A 19378-nucleotide genomic window follows, 5' to 3' on the forward strand; every position below is an offset into this window, starting at 1 on the left:
GGACGAAACATCTACGCGAGAAAATCTACGAAAATTTGATAAGAAAGGCAGCGATATGTGCTATTTGAATGAAGACCACTGCCTCCCTCCCCTCTCTCTCGGCTCAGCAGACACTCCAGACCCGACTGCTGCATCCAGGAACATAGGGCTCCCTCTCCCATCGAGCCCAGTTAGAGGGCTTTCCTCCCAGGAGGAACAGGACCTCAGCACTTCTCATCCTGTCCCTCGCCACTGTTGCTGAGGCTAAGTTCCGGGTGAGTGCAGTTGAGAAGTGGACGGGCACGGCATGCTGAGAATATGGGGGGGTGGGGCGCCCTGATGAGGAACAATAAGGCAAGCTGAGGGCCAAGCACAAGCTGGCATCACCCCTACCCCCCAGGCGGGATATGTGTGACATCCCTCAGGTGCTCCTGGCTGCCCACGCATAAAGGAAAGGACCGAAAACAAACGGTTAAACTCCAGTCTCCACCAGTTTACAAACACCTCGGCAAATTACGAGAAAGCAGCTATCTTATCAATAGCCTAATCTCCAGAAACCTACAGACTCAATTTCCTGGGGCCCCAACATCACCCCTCCACAGTGACAGGGGGAACAAAGGCAAGAAGGAAACCAGCAGATAAAATTCAAGTTTCTTATAACCTGCAGCCCCATTGACAAATACTTGGAGCCAGTATGGAGTGGAACATTTCTCCAAGGACTCCCTACTGTCTTAATGTTGTTAATGCTTTGCTAGAGGGAAAAACCACCTGAGCTTGACAACAGCTAGGCCTCCAATCATCTGTAAGTCTGTAGCCTATGAAAGACTCTTTGGAAACTTCTCTTTTGACTTTACTGCCCCCAAAGTCCACGGTAGGTAACCAGCCATTCTACACAACACCAGGGCAGCTCTTCCTGCCCACGGGTCCTATCCCGGTGCTTTAATAAAATCACCTTTTGGGGCGCCTGGGTGGCGCAGTCGGTTAAGCGTCCGACTTCGGCCAGGTCGCGATCTCGCGGTCCGTGAGTTCAAGCCCCGCGTCGGGCTCTGTGCTGATGGCTCAGAGCCTGGAGCCTGTTTCCGATTCTGTGTCTCCCTCTCTCTCTGCCCCTCCCCCGTTCATGCTCTGTCTCTCTCTGTCCCAAAAATAAATAAACGTTGAAAAAAAAAATTTTAAAAATAAATAAATAAATAAAATCACCTTTTTGCACCAAAGACATCTTCAAGCAATCTTTCTTGGCCGTCAGCTCTGAACCCCATGAACCCCACCGTCACCCTCAAACCTCATCCCCCCGATTACTCTTGGCTCAGCTTTTGAGAGAGAGAGCTTCCACACCAGGAGAGGCAAACCAAGAGGACCTCAGGCTGCTGGTGCTTGGCTCCCAGAGGCAAGGTGGCGCTCAGAGAGGGATTCGCCATCGTCCCCATCCCCAGCTCCATAGCCTTGGCTCAAATTCTCCCCAGGGGGCGGGGGCATAAAACAGCTCATAGTATTCTGCCCACAGGAGCAGACTTCCTTTGCAGCAGAACCTGACAGAGTTCAAACCTAAGATCTGCTCTCTACACAAATGGAGTCTGCAGAGAAAAGCAAATGGAGAGAGATTCAGGGACTTACTGAAGATAAGACAGCTCGACTGCAGGCTAGCTAGCCTGCAGGACTGACAGCTGGGAGAAACCTTTGCGGGGCCCAACCATATTTCAAACACAGACCTCAGAAACTATTCCTTCCAAGGAGCCACAATTTGATTGGATTCATTTGTAGGGCAATTTACACCTCTGAGCGTGTTGAAAACAATAGAGCCATCAACCAGCCGTGAGTGGAGCTGCACAGCTGGGCGTGGTCAAGAAAAGCGAGGAAGAGAGCGTTATAAACACCAGTCATCCCAGGGTAACTGTGGTTGTACTCGAAGCTGCGTCTCCCTGAGGAGCAAATGGCATCAGAGGCTGGACGCTAGCAGGGAAAAATAGGCTTCACTCAAATAATCCAGCCAATCACTAAGAAATAAAGAAAGAAATAGGGACTCCTGTAGGTTAAGCGTCCAACTCTTGGTTTCAGCTCAGGCCACGATCTCACGGTTCCTGAGTTCGAGCCCTGCGTGGGGATCCGTGCTGATGGCGAGGTGCCTGCTTGGGATTCTCTCTCTCTGTCCCTCTGCACTTCATCCAATCTCTCTCTCTAAATAAATAAAACTTTAAAAATAAAAAGTAAAGGATGATAACAATGCCACACAATATAGAGAATACTAATAGGGCAACAGAAACTATATAAAAAAGAGTCCAACTGAAATTGTGGAGGTGAAAAGTACAAAAACTGAAATCAGAAGTTCATGAGAAGGGCTCAGCAGACTTAAACCAGCAGAAGAATTAAAGAACATGAATCGCTAGATTGGTAGAGATTATGCAAGCTGAAAAACAGGAAAGAAAAAGAATGAAGAAGTATGAACTACACCCAGAGAAATAGAAGACACCAAAAAGTGCATCAACATACATGTAATAGAAGTACAAGGATGAGAGGAGAGAAAAAGCAAAGAAAACATTTTTTTTCATAATGGCGGGAAAACTTCCCAAGTGTATTGAAAAATAATCTATACGGGGCGCCTGGGTGGCTTGGTCGGTTAAGCGTCCGACTTCGGCTCAGGTCATGATCTCACGGTCCGTGAGTTCGAGCCCCGCGTCGGGCTCTGTGCTGACAGCTCGGAGCCTGGAGCCTGTTTCAGATTCTGTGTCTCCCTCTCTCTGCTCCTCCTCTGTTCATGCTCTGTCTCTGTCTCAAAAATAAATAAACGTTAAAAAAAAAATTAAAAAAAAAATAATCTATACATCCAAGAAACTCAATAAACCCCAATATGATAAACACCAAGTGATCCACAAATATGCTATGATTTAAAAAAAAAAAGGCTGTAAGTCAAAAACAAGGAGAAAATCTTGAAAGCCTCAAGAGAAAAATGACTCGTCACCTACAAAGGACTCCCAAAAAGATTAGCGGCTAGCTTCTCAGTAGAAGCAATGAAGGCCAGAAGCAGTGAAATAACAACATTCAAACTGTTCAAAGCAAAAAAAGCATCAGCCAAGAATCCTATATTTGGTAAATCTATCTTTCAAAAATGAAAGCCAAGTAAGGATTTTCCCAGATAAACAAAAGCTAAGACAATCTGTCATTAGCAAACCCACCTTACAAGAACTATTAAAAGATGTTCTTCAGGCTGCAAGGAAATGATCCTACATGATTATGTGACTCCACACAAAGAAAACAAAGGTAATTATGCACGAATAAAGGTAATTATGTTTAAAGTATAAGTGCACATTTCTCTCCTTCCTTCTTTTAACTAATTGAAAAGCAACTGTAGGAGTTAACATGTTGGGCCTATAACATACAGAAATGTAATATTTGTCAATAACAACACAAAGGAGATGGGTGGGAGCAAAGCTATATTGGGCTAAGGAAATGACTGCAATTAGTAAAGTAACATGACAACATATACTTGGGTTTGTAACGTTAATAGATGTGATGGGTATAACAATAATACACAAAAGTAGGGAAAATGGAATAGATCTATATAGAAATAATGTTTCTATGTAGTATGTAGAAATGTAGTAGGTCACTACAATTAAGCTAGTGTAAATCTGAAACTGATTCTGGTGAGCTAAACTGTGTATGGTAAACCCTAGAGCAACTACTTTAAAAAACTGAAAAAACAGGGGCGCCTGGGTGGCTCAGGTAAGCATCTGACTTCGGCTGGGATCATCTTACAGCTCATGAGTTCAAGCCCCGTGTCAGGCACTGTGCTGACAGCTCAGAGCCCGGAGCCTGCTTGGGATTCTGTGTCTCCCGTTCTCTCTGCCCCTTCGTCACTCGCGCCTCTATCAAAAATAAACATTAAAGGGGCGCCTGGGTGGCGCAGTCGGTTAAGCGTCCGACTTCAGCCAGGTCACGATCTCGCGGTCTGTGAGTTCGAGCCCCGCATCAGGCTCTGGGCTGATGGCTCAGAGCCTGGAGCCTGTTTCCGATTCTGTGTCTCCCTCTCTCTCTGCCCCTCCCCCGTTCATGCTCTGTCTCTCTCTGTCCCAAAAATAAATAAACGTTGAAAAAAAAAAATAAACATTAAAAAGAATTTTAAATAGTGAAAAAACATTAAAGAAACTAAAACGCTACATTAGAAAATATCCATTTCGTGCAAAAGGAAGCAGTAAAGGAGGACTAGATAAGCAAAGAGACACAAACCACACAGAAAGCAAAAAGTACAAGGGCTGACATAAATCCGACTGTATCAATAACAGCATTAAAGAGGAGTGGATGAAACAATCAAAGAAAAAGGCAGAAATTGTCCGAGACTGGCTTAAAAATACAACATGGTTCAACTAAACGTTGTCTACAGGAGATAGCATTTCGATTTAAAGAAACAAATAGTGGAATACAGAAGGATGGAAAAAGATCATACCAAGAGCAACTGAAAGAAAGCTGAAGTAGCTATACTCATATCAGATAAAATAGACTTAAAAACATTACTAGAGATAAAGAGGGACATTGCGTAATGATCCAAGCAAGGGTCAATCTATCAGGAAGGTATAATAATTATAACAGAGCACCAAGATACATAAAGTAAAAAACTGGAAGAAATGAAGGGAGAAATGGACAACTAAACAGTAATAGTTGAACACTTCAACGTCCTACTTTCAATACTGGATAGAACAATTATTTATGAAAATAAAGACACAACATACCAAAACTTACGGGGTGCAGCGGAACCAGTGATTAGAGGGAATTTTGCAGTTGTAAATGCATACTTTAAGAAAGAAGAAAGATCTCAAATTAATAGCTTACTCTTCCACTTTAAGACAGTGGAAATGAAGGACAAACTAAACCTAGATCAAGCAGAAGGGAGGAAATTCATGAAATAGAAAATAGAAAAACAGACATTATAAAGGAAACCAGAAGTTGGTTCTTCGAAAAGTCCAACAAAACTGATAAACCTTTAGCTAGATCAACCAAGAAAAAAAAAAATTACTCAATTACTAAACGCAAATGACTAAAATCAGAAATGAACAAAGGGACATTACTGCTGACATTACAGAAATAAAAAGGCTTAACAGGAATGCTACGAACAAGGGTACACCAACAAATTAGATAACGTAGGTGGAATGGACAAATTCCTAGAAAGACACAAACTTCTAAAACTGACTCGAGAAAAAATAGATTACCTGAGTAGACAGACGTAGACTACCTACGTAGACATGACAAGTGAAGAGATTAAAATTAGTAACCAGAGGGGCGCCTGGGTGGCTCAGTCGGTTAAGCGGCCGACTTCGGCTCAGGTCATGATCTCGCGGTCCGTGAGTTCGAGCCCCGCGTTGGACTCTGTGCTGACGGCTCAGAGCCTGGAGTCTGTTTCCGATTCTGTGTCTCCCTCTCTCTGACCCTCCCCCGTTCATGCTCTGTCTCTGTCTCAAAAATAAATAAACGTTAAAAAAAAAATTAGTAACCAGAAATCTACCCACAGAGAAAAGCCCACCAAGCCCAAATATCTTCGCTTCTGAGTTAATACCAGTTCTTTACCAACTCTTCCCCAAAAACAGAAGGGAAGGGAATACTCCCAACTCATTTTTTAAATTTTTTTAATGTTTATTTATTTTTGAGAAAGAGACAGAACGTTAGTGGGGGAGGAGCAGAGAGAGAGATACAAAATCCAAAGCAGGCTCCAGGCTCTGAGCTGTCAACACAAAGCCAGACGTGGGGCTCGAACCCACCAACTGCAAGATCACGACCTGAGCTAAGTCAGACGCTTAACTGAGTCACCCAGGTGCCCCTCAACTCGTTTTTTTAAGCCAGTATTACCCTAATACCAAAACCAGACAAAGATATCACAAGAAAATTACAGACAAATATTCCTTATAAACATAGACACAAAAATCCTCAACAAAATACTAGTAAACTGAATCCAGCAACATATAAAAAAGATTATATACCACATTCAAGTGGAATTTATCCCATGAATGCAAAGTTGGTTCAATATCTGAAAATAAATATAACACATAATATCAGTAGAATTTTTAATTACATGATTATCTAATAGATGCAGAAAAAGTATTTGACAAAATCCAACACCATTTCATGATAAAAGCACTCAACAAACTAGGAATAAATGGGAACTTCCTCAACTTGAAAAAAGCCTTTATGAGACAGCTATTATCAGATTTAATGGTAAAAACAATGAATGCTTTCCTCCCAAGATCAGGAACAACACAAAGATGTCCATTCTTACCACTTCTGTTCAACACTGTACTGGAGGTACTAGCCAGGGCAGGAAAGGCAAGAAAAAGAAATATAAAGGATCCTCGGGGTGGCTGGGTGGCTCAGTCAGTTGAGCGTCTGACTTCAGCTTAGGTCATCATCTCGTGGTTCATGAGTTCGAGCCCTGCATCGGGCTCTGTGCTGACAGCTCAGAGCCTGGAGCCTGCTTCCGATTCTGTGTCTCCCTCTCTCTATGCCCCTCCTCTGTTCATGCTCTGTCTCTACCTCTCAAAAATAAATAAACGTTAAAAAAATAATTTAAAAAAAAGAAATATAAGGCATCCAGATTGGAAAGGAAGAAATGACATCTCTGTTCACAGATGACATCATCTTACATATGAAAAAATCCTACGGAATCTGCTAAAAAATTATTAGAAGAAACAAGCTCAGCAAAGCTGCAGGATACAAGGTCAATAAATAAAACTGTTGTATTTTTATACCCTTGAAATGAAAAGTGAAAAAACAAAATTACAGGGGTACCTAGGCAGCTCAGTCAGTTAAGCATCCAACTTCAGCTCAGGTCACCATCTCATGGTTGGTGGGTTCCAGCCCTGCGTCGGGCTCTGGGCTGACAGCTCGGAGCCTGGAGCCTGCTTCCGATTCTGTGTCTCCCTCTCTCTCTGCTCCTCCCCACAGCTCTCTCTCTCAAAAAATAAACAAACGTTAAAATTTAAAAACAAAAACAAAATTACAAAACCCATCATTCACAATAGCACCATAAAGAATAATGTGCTTTGGATAAACTTAATAAAACAGTGTAAACTTAATAAAAATAGTGTAAAACCAAACTCTGAATATTCCAAACCACTGTTGAAAAAAAAAAAAAGAAAATCTAAACAGATGGGAAACATCTCACGTTCAAGGACGAGAAGATTTAATTCATTGTTAACGGCATGTCATGGTAATACTCCCCAAACTAACCTACAGATTCAACACACCCTATCAGAATTCCAGATGACCTCTTTGTAGAAATTGACAAGTGGATTTTAATATTCACACGGAATTACAAGGGACCCAAAATAGCTAAAACAGTCCTGAAAAAAGAAGAAAAAATAAGATCCATACTTCCTGATCTCAAAACTTACTATAAAGCAATGCAGCCTTGCACAATGATAAATATATAGATCAATGGAATATAGCTGAGAATCCAGAAATAAATCCATGCAACCATAATCAACTCATTTTTTACAGAGATGCCAAGACGATTTAATGGGAAAAGAACTCTTTTCAACAAGTTGTGCTGGGACAACTGGATAGCCACATACAAAAGAACACAGTTGGACCCTTACCTCACACCATATACAAAAATTAACTCAAAAAAGGGTCAAAGACCTCACAGAGCTAAAACTGCACAATTTTTAGACCAAAATGAAGGGGTAAATACAACCCTGGATTTGGTTACGGCTTCTTAAATAAGACACCCGAAGTGTGAGTGAGCATTTCATGAACGATGAAAGAAAAAAATTGGACCTCATGAAAATGAAAAACTTTTGTGCTTCAAAGGACACCATCAATAAAGTGAGACTACTCACAAATTGGGAGAAATTATGTGCAAATCATCTATCTGATAAGGGATTTGTATCCAAAACATATAAAGTACTCTTACAACTCAGGGGCGCCTGGGTGGTTCAGTTGGTGGAGTGTCCGACTTCGGCTCAGGTCATGATCTCACGGTTAGTGAGTTTGGGCCACGCATCAGGTTTGCTAATGTCAGCACAGAGCCCTCTTCGGATCTTCTGTCCCCCCCCCCCCCCCGCCTCCCTACCCCTCCCCTGCTCATGTTCTCTCTCTCAAAAATGAATCAACGTTAAAAAAAAAAAAAAAAAAGAACTCTTACAACTCAACTATAAAAAGGCAAATAAATCAACATAAAAATAAGCAAACGATCTGAATAAATATTTCTATAATGAAGATATACTCAGGGCCAATAAGCACAAGAAAAGATTTTCTCAACATCATTAGTCACCAGGGAAATGCTCATCAAAATCACAGAGAGATACCGATTCACATCCACTAGAATCACAAAGTCAGGTTAGCGTTGGTGAGTACGTGGAGAAATTAGAAAGCTCAGACAATGCTGACAGAAATAACATGGTGCGGCCTCTTTGGAAAATAATCTGGCAGCCCTTCAAAGCAGAGTTACCACGACCCAGCAACTCCACTCCCAGGCAGGAGCCCAAAATGAAAACATAACATACCCACACAAAAATATGTACATGAATGTTTACAGCAGCCCTGTTTCTAATAGCTGAAAGACATTAACAACCCAAATGTTCATCAACAACAAACGGAAAAACATAATGTGTTATATCCGCACAATGGAGTACTATTTGGCCATAAAAAGGAATAAAGTACTGATACGTGATAAACTACTTGGCTGGACCAAGGGAAAGGAGTCAGTCACCAAAGTCCATATTATACAGTTCCATTCATATAGAAGTCTTGAACAGGGAAATCCACAGAGGCAGAAACCAGTCATTGGTTGCTCAGGGGTACGAGGTGGGAGGGACGGGAAGGTAAGGGGGTTTATAGATAAAGGGTATGGGATTTGGTGGGTGGGGGGGTCTTTTGAAGTGATGAAAACATTCTAAAATCGACTGTGACTATAGTGGCAGATACGTGTGAATACACTAAACATCACCGAGTTACATACTCCAAAACAGCGACTTGTATGTTATGTAAATTACATCTAAATAAAGCTGTTTTTAAAAAATGAAATGCCAGCTTACATTTATCTCTAATTATGCCCTCTCGCAGCTGGAAAGAAGAGGTCCCTAAATCCTTAAACTCGAAGAAAGGCACTAACATGGATTGTGTATGATCCAGGTATCGTGCAGGCACGTAACATTTAGAGCCCATGCAAAAAGCCGAGGTGCCAAAATCCTTACAGTTAGGGTCCCACCTGCTCATGTTCTAGGAAGAGGTGTCCCGGTCACTGGGAAATCTGCCAGGATTGGGGAGACGCAGCCATGACTCTTTATGCAACACAGTGCTCCCTAAACCATGCAGATGAATCGACCCAAAACCACCCAAGTTTGCAAATGGTTAGCCCACCCACCTACACCATGATTTTCCCTCCAGATTGTCCTCCAACTCCCAGTTACCAATTTATTTTGACCAAAAAAAAAAAAAAAAAATTCCAATTTGATCAATTAGAGGGAAGCTCTAACAGGTAGTTGGGTCTCTTTAGGTTTTAGCTTCCTGCGGCCAGGGGCTTAAAAACAAACAGTAAAATTAGCAACCGCATCAAACAAAATCAGACCGAAGAGTTAAAATTCAAAATTTCGGTATAATGAACCCTAGTGGCAAGACCCAGGCTTCAGTACTCGGATTAACGGTGAAAGCAGCCACAAAGGGCAGCCAGGGTACAGCTTTGGCAACAGAAAACGAGATGTGTAGACCTCCGGGGACTTTTGGTAAATCTGGTTCCCTTTGCTTCCCCATACATCAAGTTTTATGGAGCCTACACTTCGCAGTTGGAACCCAGAGTGCCCCCCACTTTTTTTCATTGTTCCTGTTATCAAACAATGCTATAAAATGATGCAAACTTCAGCTCTTTTCTCTCAATCTGTTTAAACTCATTCTGAACTGTGAACCCTAAAATTTACACCCGACCCTTGAACAACCTCAGGGCTAAGGGTGCGAAGTGTAATTTTTGACTCCCCCCAAAACTTAATAGCCTATAGTTGACCAGAAGCTTTACTGATAACATAATTAACACATGTTTTGTAAATGTGTTATATACGTACACATGTATATACATATATATGCACATGTTGTATATAACACGTATAGATTGCATTCCTACAATAAACTCGGCTTAGGAAAAATGTTAAGAAAACCATAAGGAAAATACGTTTGCAGCACGGTGCAGCAACAAACAAACAAACCTATACAGACAGTGTGACCCTAGGTCCCTCAGGTCTGTCTCTTGCTGCAACAGTATTTGGACGGAACCCACCCAGGGACGCCCCTTCTTCCAGCCTCCAACCACCCTCCAACCTCCTCGATAGGAGCTACCTTCCCCACCACCTTCACTGCCCCCTGCCTCCGGGACCAGCCAACACCAGATTTTGAGCTTTGCCCCTTATCTGCACCTGCTACAAGAGCTTCCAGATGTGCAGAATTATTCCACCCAAGTGCCAGCCATGGTCAGCCCCGGTCTACCTGCATCTGCGGGCCTCCTACCCTACACCTCCCTCCCAGCTTCTATTTCCACCGTGACGGTGTGGCTCTGGACAGCTGGGGCACTTCCTCCGCCAGTGGGCGGAGGACCAGCGCCAAGGCACTGACAGCCCCTCGATGCAAACCCCGCACCGCGGCTGTGCCCTCTTCCAGGACGAGCAGAAGCCTCCCAAGACTGACAGGGCAAAACCCCGAACACAGTGGAAGCCGCCCCAGCCCAGGAGAAAACCCCGAAGCAGGCCCTTCTGGATCTGCAAGCCCCGCCCACACACACTCTGGGTCTTGCCGGAAAACCGGATCCTAGAGGAGCAGGTGAACCTCGTCAGGAAGATGGGGTGCACCTGCCTGAGCTCCGGGGGCCCGGCTGCGCAGCGTCTCTTCCAGAGACTCACCCTCCTGCCCCCTAGCAGCCTCCGGAGCCCACGGCTTTTGAGGGGCCCTTCTGCACCTCCTGGAGTGGGGGATTTGCCAGAGCCTCTACCAGCAGCCCCTAGGCAGCTTTCTAGCCCTGCCCAAGCCATTAACCAAATGGAAACAGTATAGCTTTTGGCAGGAGAAAAAAAAAAAAAATCTGCATATAAGAGGACAGAGGCAGGTCAAACCTGTGTTGGTCAAGGGTCAGCTGTATTTCTTTTTTACTTCAATTACTCCAAATTAAAAAGTCAATTCCATTTTTAAAAGACCCATCCAAATCGCAAAAGGATGGGGGGCCTGGGTGGCGCAGTCGGTTAAGCGTCCGACTTCAGCCAGGTCACGATCTCGCGGTCTGTGAGTTCGAGCCCCGCGTCGGGCTCTGGGCTGATGGCTCGGAGCCTGGAGCCTGTTTCCGATTCTGTGTCTCCCTCTCTCTCTGCCCCTCCCCCGTTCATGCTCTGTCTCTCTCTGTCCCAAAAATAAATAAACGTTGAAAAAAAAATTAAAAAAAAAACAAATCGCAAAAGGATACAGTATGATCCTATTTATACACACACTGGTGCGCATGCACACACAGAAAGGACACTCTAATTGTGTGGGAGTGGGGTAGGGGTAGGGGTAGGAGTGAAGAGAGATTTTCAACGTTGCCTTTGTATTAAGTGAACCACATACAATTGCCATTTTTGTAAGTCAAGAACAGATATCAGCAATTTCATACCATTTTTATTTTTTACAAAAGAAATGCTTATGGAGTATAAACTATGGACTTTGTGGGATGATGATGCATCAGTGTAGCTTCATCAGTGGTAACAAATGTAGCATTCTGGGATGTTAATATTACAGAAAGCTCTGCAAGTGTCCCCACTGGTGTTTATGAGAAATCTCTGTATCTTCCTCTCAATTTTGCTGGGAACCTAAAACTGTTCTTAAAATTTAATTAAAAAATAAAACACAATGATACGTTTACTGCCCCTCAAACTTTAACCTTTCTCCCATTCTTTTGATCCAGTGGCCCGAATGAGCAGACAGCAGATTTCAGACGGCTCTTCCTAATTCTTGGCCACCAGAGTACTCGCTTTAGTGATATGACATTATGGCGTGAGAGCACCAGGCCATCTGCAGAGTGAAACACTGTTACTTTGAACAAGATCAAGTTTCAATCCTTGCCTGTATCAAAGTGGACATAAAAATATTAACTTCCAATGGCTATTGTGGAGATTGAAAGGAGGTATGTGGGAGAATGGGGGGGTAGTAGGATACATACACGTACCGATATGTAATAGATATTCAGTATGTTACTTTCTTTCGGAAGGTCAAATCTAGAACAGCATTAGAGTGAGCAGCTTTGCACTCATCTATCTTTGCATTTGACCCCCAGGACAGAAATCAGCTAGGCACCAAGCCACATGAGCCCACACAGCAATCACCATCTGACGACATTGTTCAAAAGCCTGCCTTTGATTCCAATATAAGAATGAGGGTAGGCAGAAATGGTCTCCAGACGGATCACCATCTCGCAGGACCTACAAGGCTGAGCGGTGGGGCCCTTGCTCTTTAAGTGACGCCACATGATTTGATGGCACTCTTAGATTAGATGGATACAGTCTCTTTCCAAAGCGCACAGGAAGATAACCATCACCCTTTATGGTAATGGTAGGGTTTATGGAGGAGGAAACCTCAACAGCTTCTTAGTCCTGGTAACCAACTGCCCAGGCAGAAATGCAATCTTGATATCAGCTGGTTCCCTGCCTACTCAGCCCTGGGCCTCAATACACCCCTGTGTAACACAGACCCCAGCTTAAGGCTTGAGTCAAGCTCTCTCCAAAATTTAGGCAAGTCAGGGCAAGTGGAGAGCAGGTGCCCCCAAATGCTTCAGAGTACCCTAAGGATCCTTCCAAGAATGGAGCTACCTGGAACCCATTCCAGACCTGTCTACTCGAACTCTGCGGAGTGGGAGCCCAGGAATCAGTAATTTCCAATAAGCCCCCAAGGGAACTCTCTTATAGGCAGACTGCCACCATTTGGGTGTGAAGGACAGCACGATGGGTCCACCAAAGTCTATTATATGAGGGCATAGGGGGTTCCCAAAGAAAATCGTTCTGGTTACTTCACACCGAAGAGGAAGAAGGTGAGAAAGTCATAGTGAATATACTTAAGGTTGGACACAAAGATGTTTAGGTTTGTAAATGTATTGTTTTCAGTGAGCCTTTAAGATAAACAGCTATTTAGGTTTCTTGATAGATTCTAGTCCCAAGAATACTTGGTTTTAATACTTCTCTGAGCAAGATAAAGTCAATGAGAAAGTTAGAAGCCAGCCCCACTTCTAATAAGCGAACGTTAGGAGCACGCGGACTACTGACAGCTAGGAGCACGCGGACTACTGACACTTCCTCACGTGGCGATCTTGAGAGAAGGGATCCAATGGGTATCTGATGACAGAGACAGAGAAAACATAGACGGAGCCCTGGCCCTGAGCTAGGGTGGTAAGGCTGACATTCTAGGGCCTTCGTGACAAATGACACCCAGAAGCTCTTGTGGTCCGAACAGAGCCTTGACGGTGTCTCAGTAGAGCCAAAACATCATCTAGGGGGAGGCATACGTCATACATCTGCAGCCAGTCTCAGCCAGTTTGAGGTATAAGCTGTGGTCACTCACCTTAGGGGACTCAAGGCCAAGGTGCCATTACATCAGCTTAAGTAAATGACTGCTGTGAGCTGGGGATCACTGTAGCCCTCCACCCCCACCCCGGGGCACCAGTTTTAGTGCCTAAGGTTTGCTGGGCAGGGTCTGTGTCTTGGGACGTGGGGAATGGAGACAGCATCCCTGAGTGTTTCAAGACTTGTCAACGGTGTTTTAGGAGGTGGCTTTCGGGTTCAGACGGAACCTGGCCAAGGATTCCCCCACCGCCCCTCCACATCGGTCTTCCCCAGAGCGTGGGTGCACCCACGGGCGATCAGGAGGAGATTATGCCGGTGCCTGGTGCCATGTTTTTAATAGTCGTGCATGTATCTTAATGTGTTTAAGAAGAGAAATTAGCACAGCAGGTCTGGATTTTGTGGATTTCATTAGTTAGGACAAGTTTCAAGAAACAAGAGATTCAATTCTTGCAAGTGAGCCAGGTTTAAGAAAAAAAAAAAATAACAGTACAAGTGGCTTGGGGGTAAGGCACAGGTGACAAAGTGGCTGGAAAACCACAGCTCTGGATTAAGCTTATGAGTAATGGCCGAACACCAGGCCAGCCCAGAAGACAGAGAGATGCCCTCTGGGAAGGAAAATGTCCTCAAGGAACAATATGCCACAGGCCCTGGGTAAGGTTAGGGAGGGGAAACCACCCCTCACATTTCCTTCCGCCCACAACTCATGCCTGCCTCCAAGCTGAAGAGCTGCAAAAAAGAACAAGTAAAAACCACAGCAGTTTTGTCAATAATCATAACGTGCTACTTTTGTAACAAGTATTATTTTAGCTTTAAAAAAAAAAAAAACAGTGCCATTTCACTCAACTTTCCATGGGACATTGCAAGCAGCAGCCTTCGGGGCAACAGGAGACAAGTGTCTCCCCGATGCTGTTAGCAGGCTCTGGACATGAGAGCCCTACCTCAAGGGCAGGAGTGTGGCCACTGCCCCGGCATGAGCTGCAACGGGGACGACGCCACGGTGAGCCAGAGAAGGGAACAGCTCTGGCCTGGGGGCGGGGGGGGGGGGGGGGGCGAGAGGGCAGTCCACAAAGAGCGAAGGTAAACCGCCCTCGCCCTCTGGGAGCGTTTCAAAGGAAGCTGTAATCCTGTATTCTTGCAGGTTTGTCCCATCTTTCTCCCGTGTGTGCGTGTGTGTGTGTGTGTGATTAATGGCCATTTATACTAGAGCATAATACAAATATAATTTATAAATACGTAAATACCCAAGTGTATACTCAAAATGGCTTATGGGTGGGAGGTGGGATCAAAAACCGGGCAGGATCTGACTCCACCTGCCCGGACTGCCGTCAACACTTCCTCTGCGTAAACTGTATCTCCCCGACCAGATGCTGAGGGAGGGAGGGAGGGAGGGAGGGTTTGAGGAGTTGTTTGGGGCACCCGTCCCACTGAGTTCACACTACCTTCTGCTGCATCAGGGTCTCTAGGGACTGGAGGACCCAGGCTTCTCAGGAGCAAAGGGTTTAGGGAGGCTCTGTAAAGTCCATTCAGAGTCCCAGACGGAGCACAGAGCTTACCTTCCGAGGGACGCGCCCTGGAGCCCCAGCACACACTAGTGTGCAATCCTGGGTGAGCCACTGGGAACTTCAAGCTCATCTTCCGTCAAATGAAGAGCTAATAACTGACATATATATGCCTTGTGGCACTGTTGAGAGACTCATACGAGGGAAGACAAAAGGGCTTTGGGAAATCACACAGCATTTTCTTTCTCCCAGGTATTATCCTAGGCATGGGGTGGCCCCAGAGGTCCCAAAGCTCCAAAGCCTGCAGAGAGCAGGTGCTGCAGGGCCAGCCAGGGGTACCTGCGCTGAGGCCCCTGCCCAGACAAAGCCAGGCCCCTGCTCGAGTGGACCAGAAGTCATGCACAGCCCAGGCGAGCTAGAGCGCTGGCTCTCAGCCACTCATACCGACCATCAGCCACCTCTGCTGTCTCCAGGCTCCCGCAGCTTCTGGGAAAGTTCGAGGGCAAGGAGGCTTTCACTCTTTGACTCTTCTTGTTGATGTCTGCCAGATGTTTAGGGGGAGAAGGGAGGAGGGGAGACAGCTGACACACACACAGAGGCAGGTACTCATTGTGAGCACCCCAGGGGTCCTCTAGCCTCAGAGGTGACCCTTATCACCCAAGCCTCTTGCTTCCTGGCCACAGCACAGGCTGCGTCGTGCACGTTGCAGACAATACACTAAACTCGGGCTGTTTTGTACGGTTGCAGGTTCGGAGGCTTTGGGGTTTTCTGCATCTGGCCTTGAAGCATCTAGAAACACTTGAATCCTTGGGTGAATCCCCCCCCCCTTTCTCTCTCTTGTAGCCCTACTCACCCTGATGTGTACTAAACCCCACACCAGAGGCTCCCAAACCTTTGTGCAGCCTTTGGAGAAAATGTCTCCACTGACCTCCCCTGACCCATTCCCATCCTATTTCCTTAAGTCCCTGCCAAAGAACTTGTCCAGGAGCAGAAATACGCTTGGACTCCACATACTCCACCATTTCTGATCCTTGCCATTAGGGGAAGCAGGAGAGAGACAGAGAGAGAAGGCTCTACTCTACATTTCTGTGAAGATGGTCAGAGGCTCATCTCTGCCTGTGTCTGGGGCCAAGAATCAGGGCAGGTCAAAGCCACTGCTTTTCACTAAAGCTGATGGCACCAGAAGCAGAGAAACTGTCCTTCCCCGTTTTGTAAAGATGACGTCAGGCCTTTTCCTCTTCTCTGCTGACACCCTGAAATGTTCCGTGAGCTTCTCGTGCACAGACACATGGCTGGCTGCTCGTCCATGTCGCCGTCTCCCCGCCCAGTTCCGTACCCGGAACAGGCAGATGCCGAAGCGAGCCGCGAGGACAAGGTGCGGCTGATTCAGCTCTATCCTTACGGGGCTCGCGCAGTGTCTAACACAGCAGATGCTTAGTACCGCTTGCTTGATGAAAGCCGCTGGAATTAGCAGCCACCCCTCTCCTCGCCCTGCCCTGGCCGAGACGCCCAAATCAAATACAGGCTTCAAGCCACCTAGGACATCTTGCAAATCAGTGCCGAGTCTCAGAGATCTGTTGCACGGGTGACAGCCTGAGATGGAGAGGTCACCCAGGCGTGAGCGCTCCCATCAGCCCAGGAAGGGGGTAAAGGTGAGAACGTGCTCTCACCACCGTGTCGACACAGACGGGGTCAGAAAGGCGGTCAAGCTCCACCCTACCTGTGCGTATGCCTTTACCATCAAAACACAGCAAGACAGGAGAGTATCAAAGCCAGCCACGTCGTTTGTGGTTTCACTTCCATGGTGAATCATTGCCCTGTGCAGGTGCCCGAGAAGAGCCATCTCGGGGTTAAGTATCTGTCGAGCTGACAGCGAGCCAGAGGCAACAGGGTGAAGCAGCGAGGGCGCCGAGCGTGAGGTCCACCCGCCAGGGTACAGCACGCCAGGTATCCTCGGGCCAATCATGAGCCTTCTGCGGCGGGAACGGTTTACCTGCCCTTCACCCGGGTGCGGCAAGGTGTGAAAAGTGCCTGGGCCACAGAAAATGCTCCACACCTGTGAATTATTTAAGGTGTTAACCTGGACAGAGTTACAGACGCCCCGTGGAAAAATTGTGGGCCACTATTTGCATAGACTGGGTGTGAAAAGCCATCCCCAGCCCCCTCCACCAGCAGAGCAGCGCGGCCTCCCTGCCTCCAGGAGAGCCCCGGACTCTGGTTTCCTGAATCTGGTCCCGAACCACTGCCGGAGGCTCCGGGGCACCCGCGAAGGGAGGGAGAAAGCAGAAACTCTTTGCTGCCCGAGGGAAGCCAGCTGCTGAGGGCAGGCAGGAAATCTAAAAGGGAGCAGGGAAGATGTCACAGATGTGTCTCCCACGCACAGGGGGATTTTCCATGCAGCTAATAAGCTTAAGCCTCAGATCTCTCGCTTACGTGCACCCTTCCAAGCCCCTCTGCCCGGTTTGGTGTTCGTGTTCCAAGAAGCCTCCAAAACCTTAGAAGCTTCCGGCCCCACACAACCTGGATCTGCCCAGACTCCTCCCTCCCCATCTCGCCCCCAACCCAGTAGCCAACACCCTCTGCCAGCCAGCCTCCTCCCAGCGGACATTCACCTGCCTAGCCAGCTTGGGTTCCTGCCTCCAGGCCCCGGCTCACGACATTCCCCTGCCGGGACTGCCTTTTCCCTAACTTTTTGGCCTGATGAACTCCTACTCACTCTTCAAGACCCACAGCAAATACTACCCACAGCGGGAAGCCTTTTCCCAAGTCGCAAGCAGAATCAACACTCGCCCCCACTGCACTCGGCATGTCCCTCTGTCACAGCACAGACACGCCACACGGAGACTGCAGTTTTGACGGTCAGAGTCCCTGCCCAGAGTGTGTGCTCCCCCACAACATCCACGTGGGCTTGTCTGACTCTACCTCCCCAGAGCCTGCTGGCTCAGAGCCGGCCCCACCTCCACCCCAGGTTCTCGGCAAATGCTTCTTACATCAATGAACCCACGAATGGCCCTCGTGCTAGGGACAATGACAGAGTGATTCTGAAAGGTGAGAGTTGAGTCCCGGTGTCCCATCTGCAGCCAATGCTCTCACATCTAGCCACCCCTCCTGGACACCTTATTGGCCAGCCCTGAGAAACCGTTCCTGGAGCCTGTGCGCCCTCTTGTGGCCGAAACGGCCACCAGCACCTCCTCTACCAGCATCTACACAGATGCCTGATCCCCACCCAGCGTGCTGGGTTTACCTGCGTCTTATTCACATGGAGGCTCAAGTCTGTAATTCCTTGGCCTGGAAGGGACTACAACAGGACTCATCTCACCTGTGGTCTCAAACACCCCGTCCACCTTGGACCCGGTTCCCCCTCAGGGACGGCGGGCTCCATCCATTCAGGAGGGCTCAGAGAAGAAAAGGGAAGGGCGTCCCTGCTTCCTGTGTCTCTGGTCCAACATGCCCACCTGTGGCTTCCGGGGCCGGCCCGGCAGCCTGCGAGTGAGCACCTCCAGGCCTAGCGCCTCCAAGACACCTGGGAGTCGTGCCAGGGAGGGTGGGCAAAGTCACACCCCACCTGCTGGTTTCTAAAGGAGCCCGCCAGCGGCTCTATCCCAACTGCCTCCCTCCATCTGTACCACACGGTGCCACCCCCCACCCCAGCCCTGCCACCTGAAACCAGCAACAGCAAACCCCTGTGCTTTCTCCAGACTGTGATGCCAGTCACTGAGGTGTGCCTTCTGCCGGTGTCCCCCACCCTCCGTCCCGCCAATTAAATATAGTCATTTCTCTATCTTCCCTACTCCTGAAGAAGTCAGAGTCTGAGACTAACCACCCACCCACACACTCTACCCAGTTCACTTATATCCTCCTTTTCGCACCATTTTATGGCTGCCTACAAAATGCCACTTAACAATCACCTCTCCCAGGAAGTCCTCCTTGATTACTCAATAATCATATGGCATTGTTTTGATGCACAGGAATGAGAGAGCCCCAGACCTTGGTGGGGGAGACAGAGGGGCAGAGGTGATATTACAGTGGTTATTACAGGGCAGCTGGTGCTTTAAGAGGTGAGCAGGGGGGCTCTAAGGGCACTGAGGGCTGCACAGACCCGATTCGAGGGTGGTGTCACAGAAGTGCTCCCAGATGAGGTGACATGTGCAGAGTTGGAAAGGACGACTAAGTCATCAGCTGCCATGCAGAGGAGGTGATGAAAGAAGGCGCTCTAAGCTCAAGGAAACGAGAGGCAGGAGAGACGGACACTGAAGGTTCAGTGTGGTCAGAGGCTTTGAGGGTCAAGTCGTGGCCAAGGGCAGGTCACCAGGGGCCTTGCTGCTGAGAGAGATGCTGGGAGCCCGGTCCAGGGCA

The 19378-nt window shown here is 47.1% G+C and overlaps 1 protein-coding gene across 1 annotated transcript in view; it reads right to left on the reverse strand.

Moving 5' to 3' along the window:
* The window catches only part of SMIM35 (small integral membrane protein 35), a 33000-nt gene extending 16670 nt beyond the window's left edge, over positions 1 to 16330 (reverse strand). The window contains exons 1-3 of the mRNA XM_047071935.1: positions 16309 to 16330; positions 14462 to 14498; positions 10585 to 10752 (exon numbers count right to left, since the gene is read on the reverse strand). Of these exons, the coding sequence (XP_046927891.1) occupies positions 10585 to 10752; positions 14462 to 14498; positions 16309 to 16330 (227 nt within the window). The remainder of the gene's footprint in view (positions 1 to 10584; positions 10753 to 14461; positions 14499 to 16308) is intronic.
* Positions 16331 to 19378: the final 3048 nt, after the last annotated feature.

The sequence above is a fragment of the Lynx rufus genome, unplaced genomic scaffold (genome assembly GCF_022079265.1).
Source record: "Lynx rufus isolate CCGP_SWC_20201006 ecotype Redwood Valley unplaced genomic scaffold, mLynRuf1.p SCAF_9, whole genome shotgun sequence".
In the NCBI taxonomy this organism is placed as follows: domain Eukaryota; kingdom Metazoa; phylum Chordata; class Mammalia; order Carnivora; family Felidae; genus Lynx; species Lynx rufus.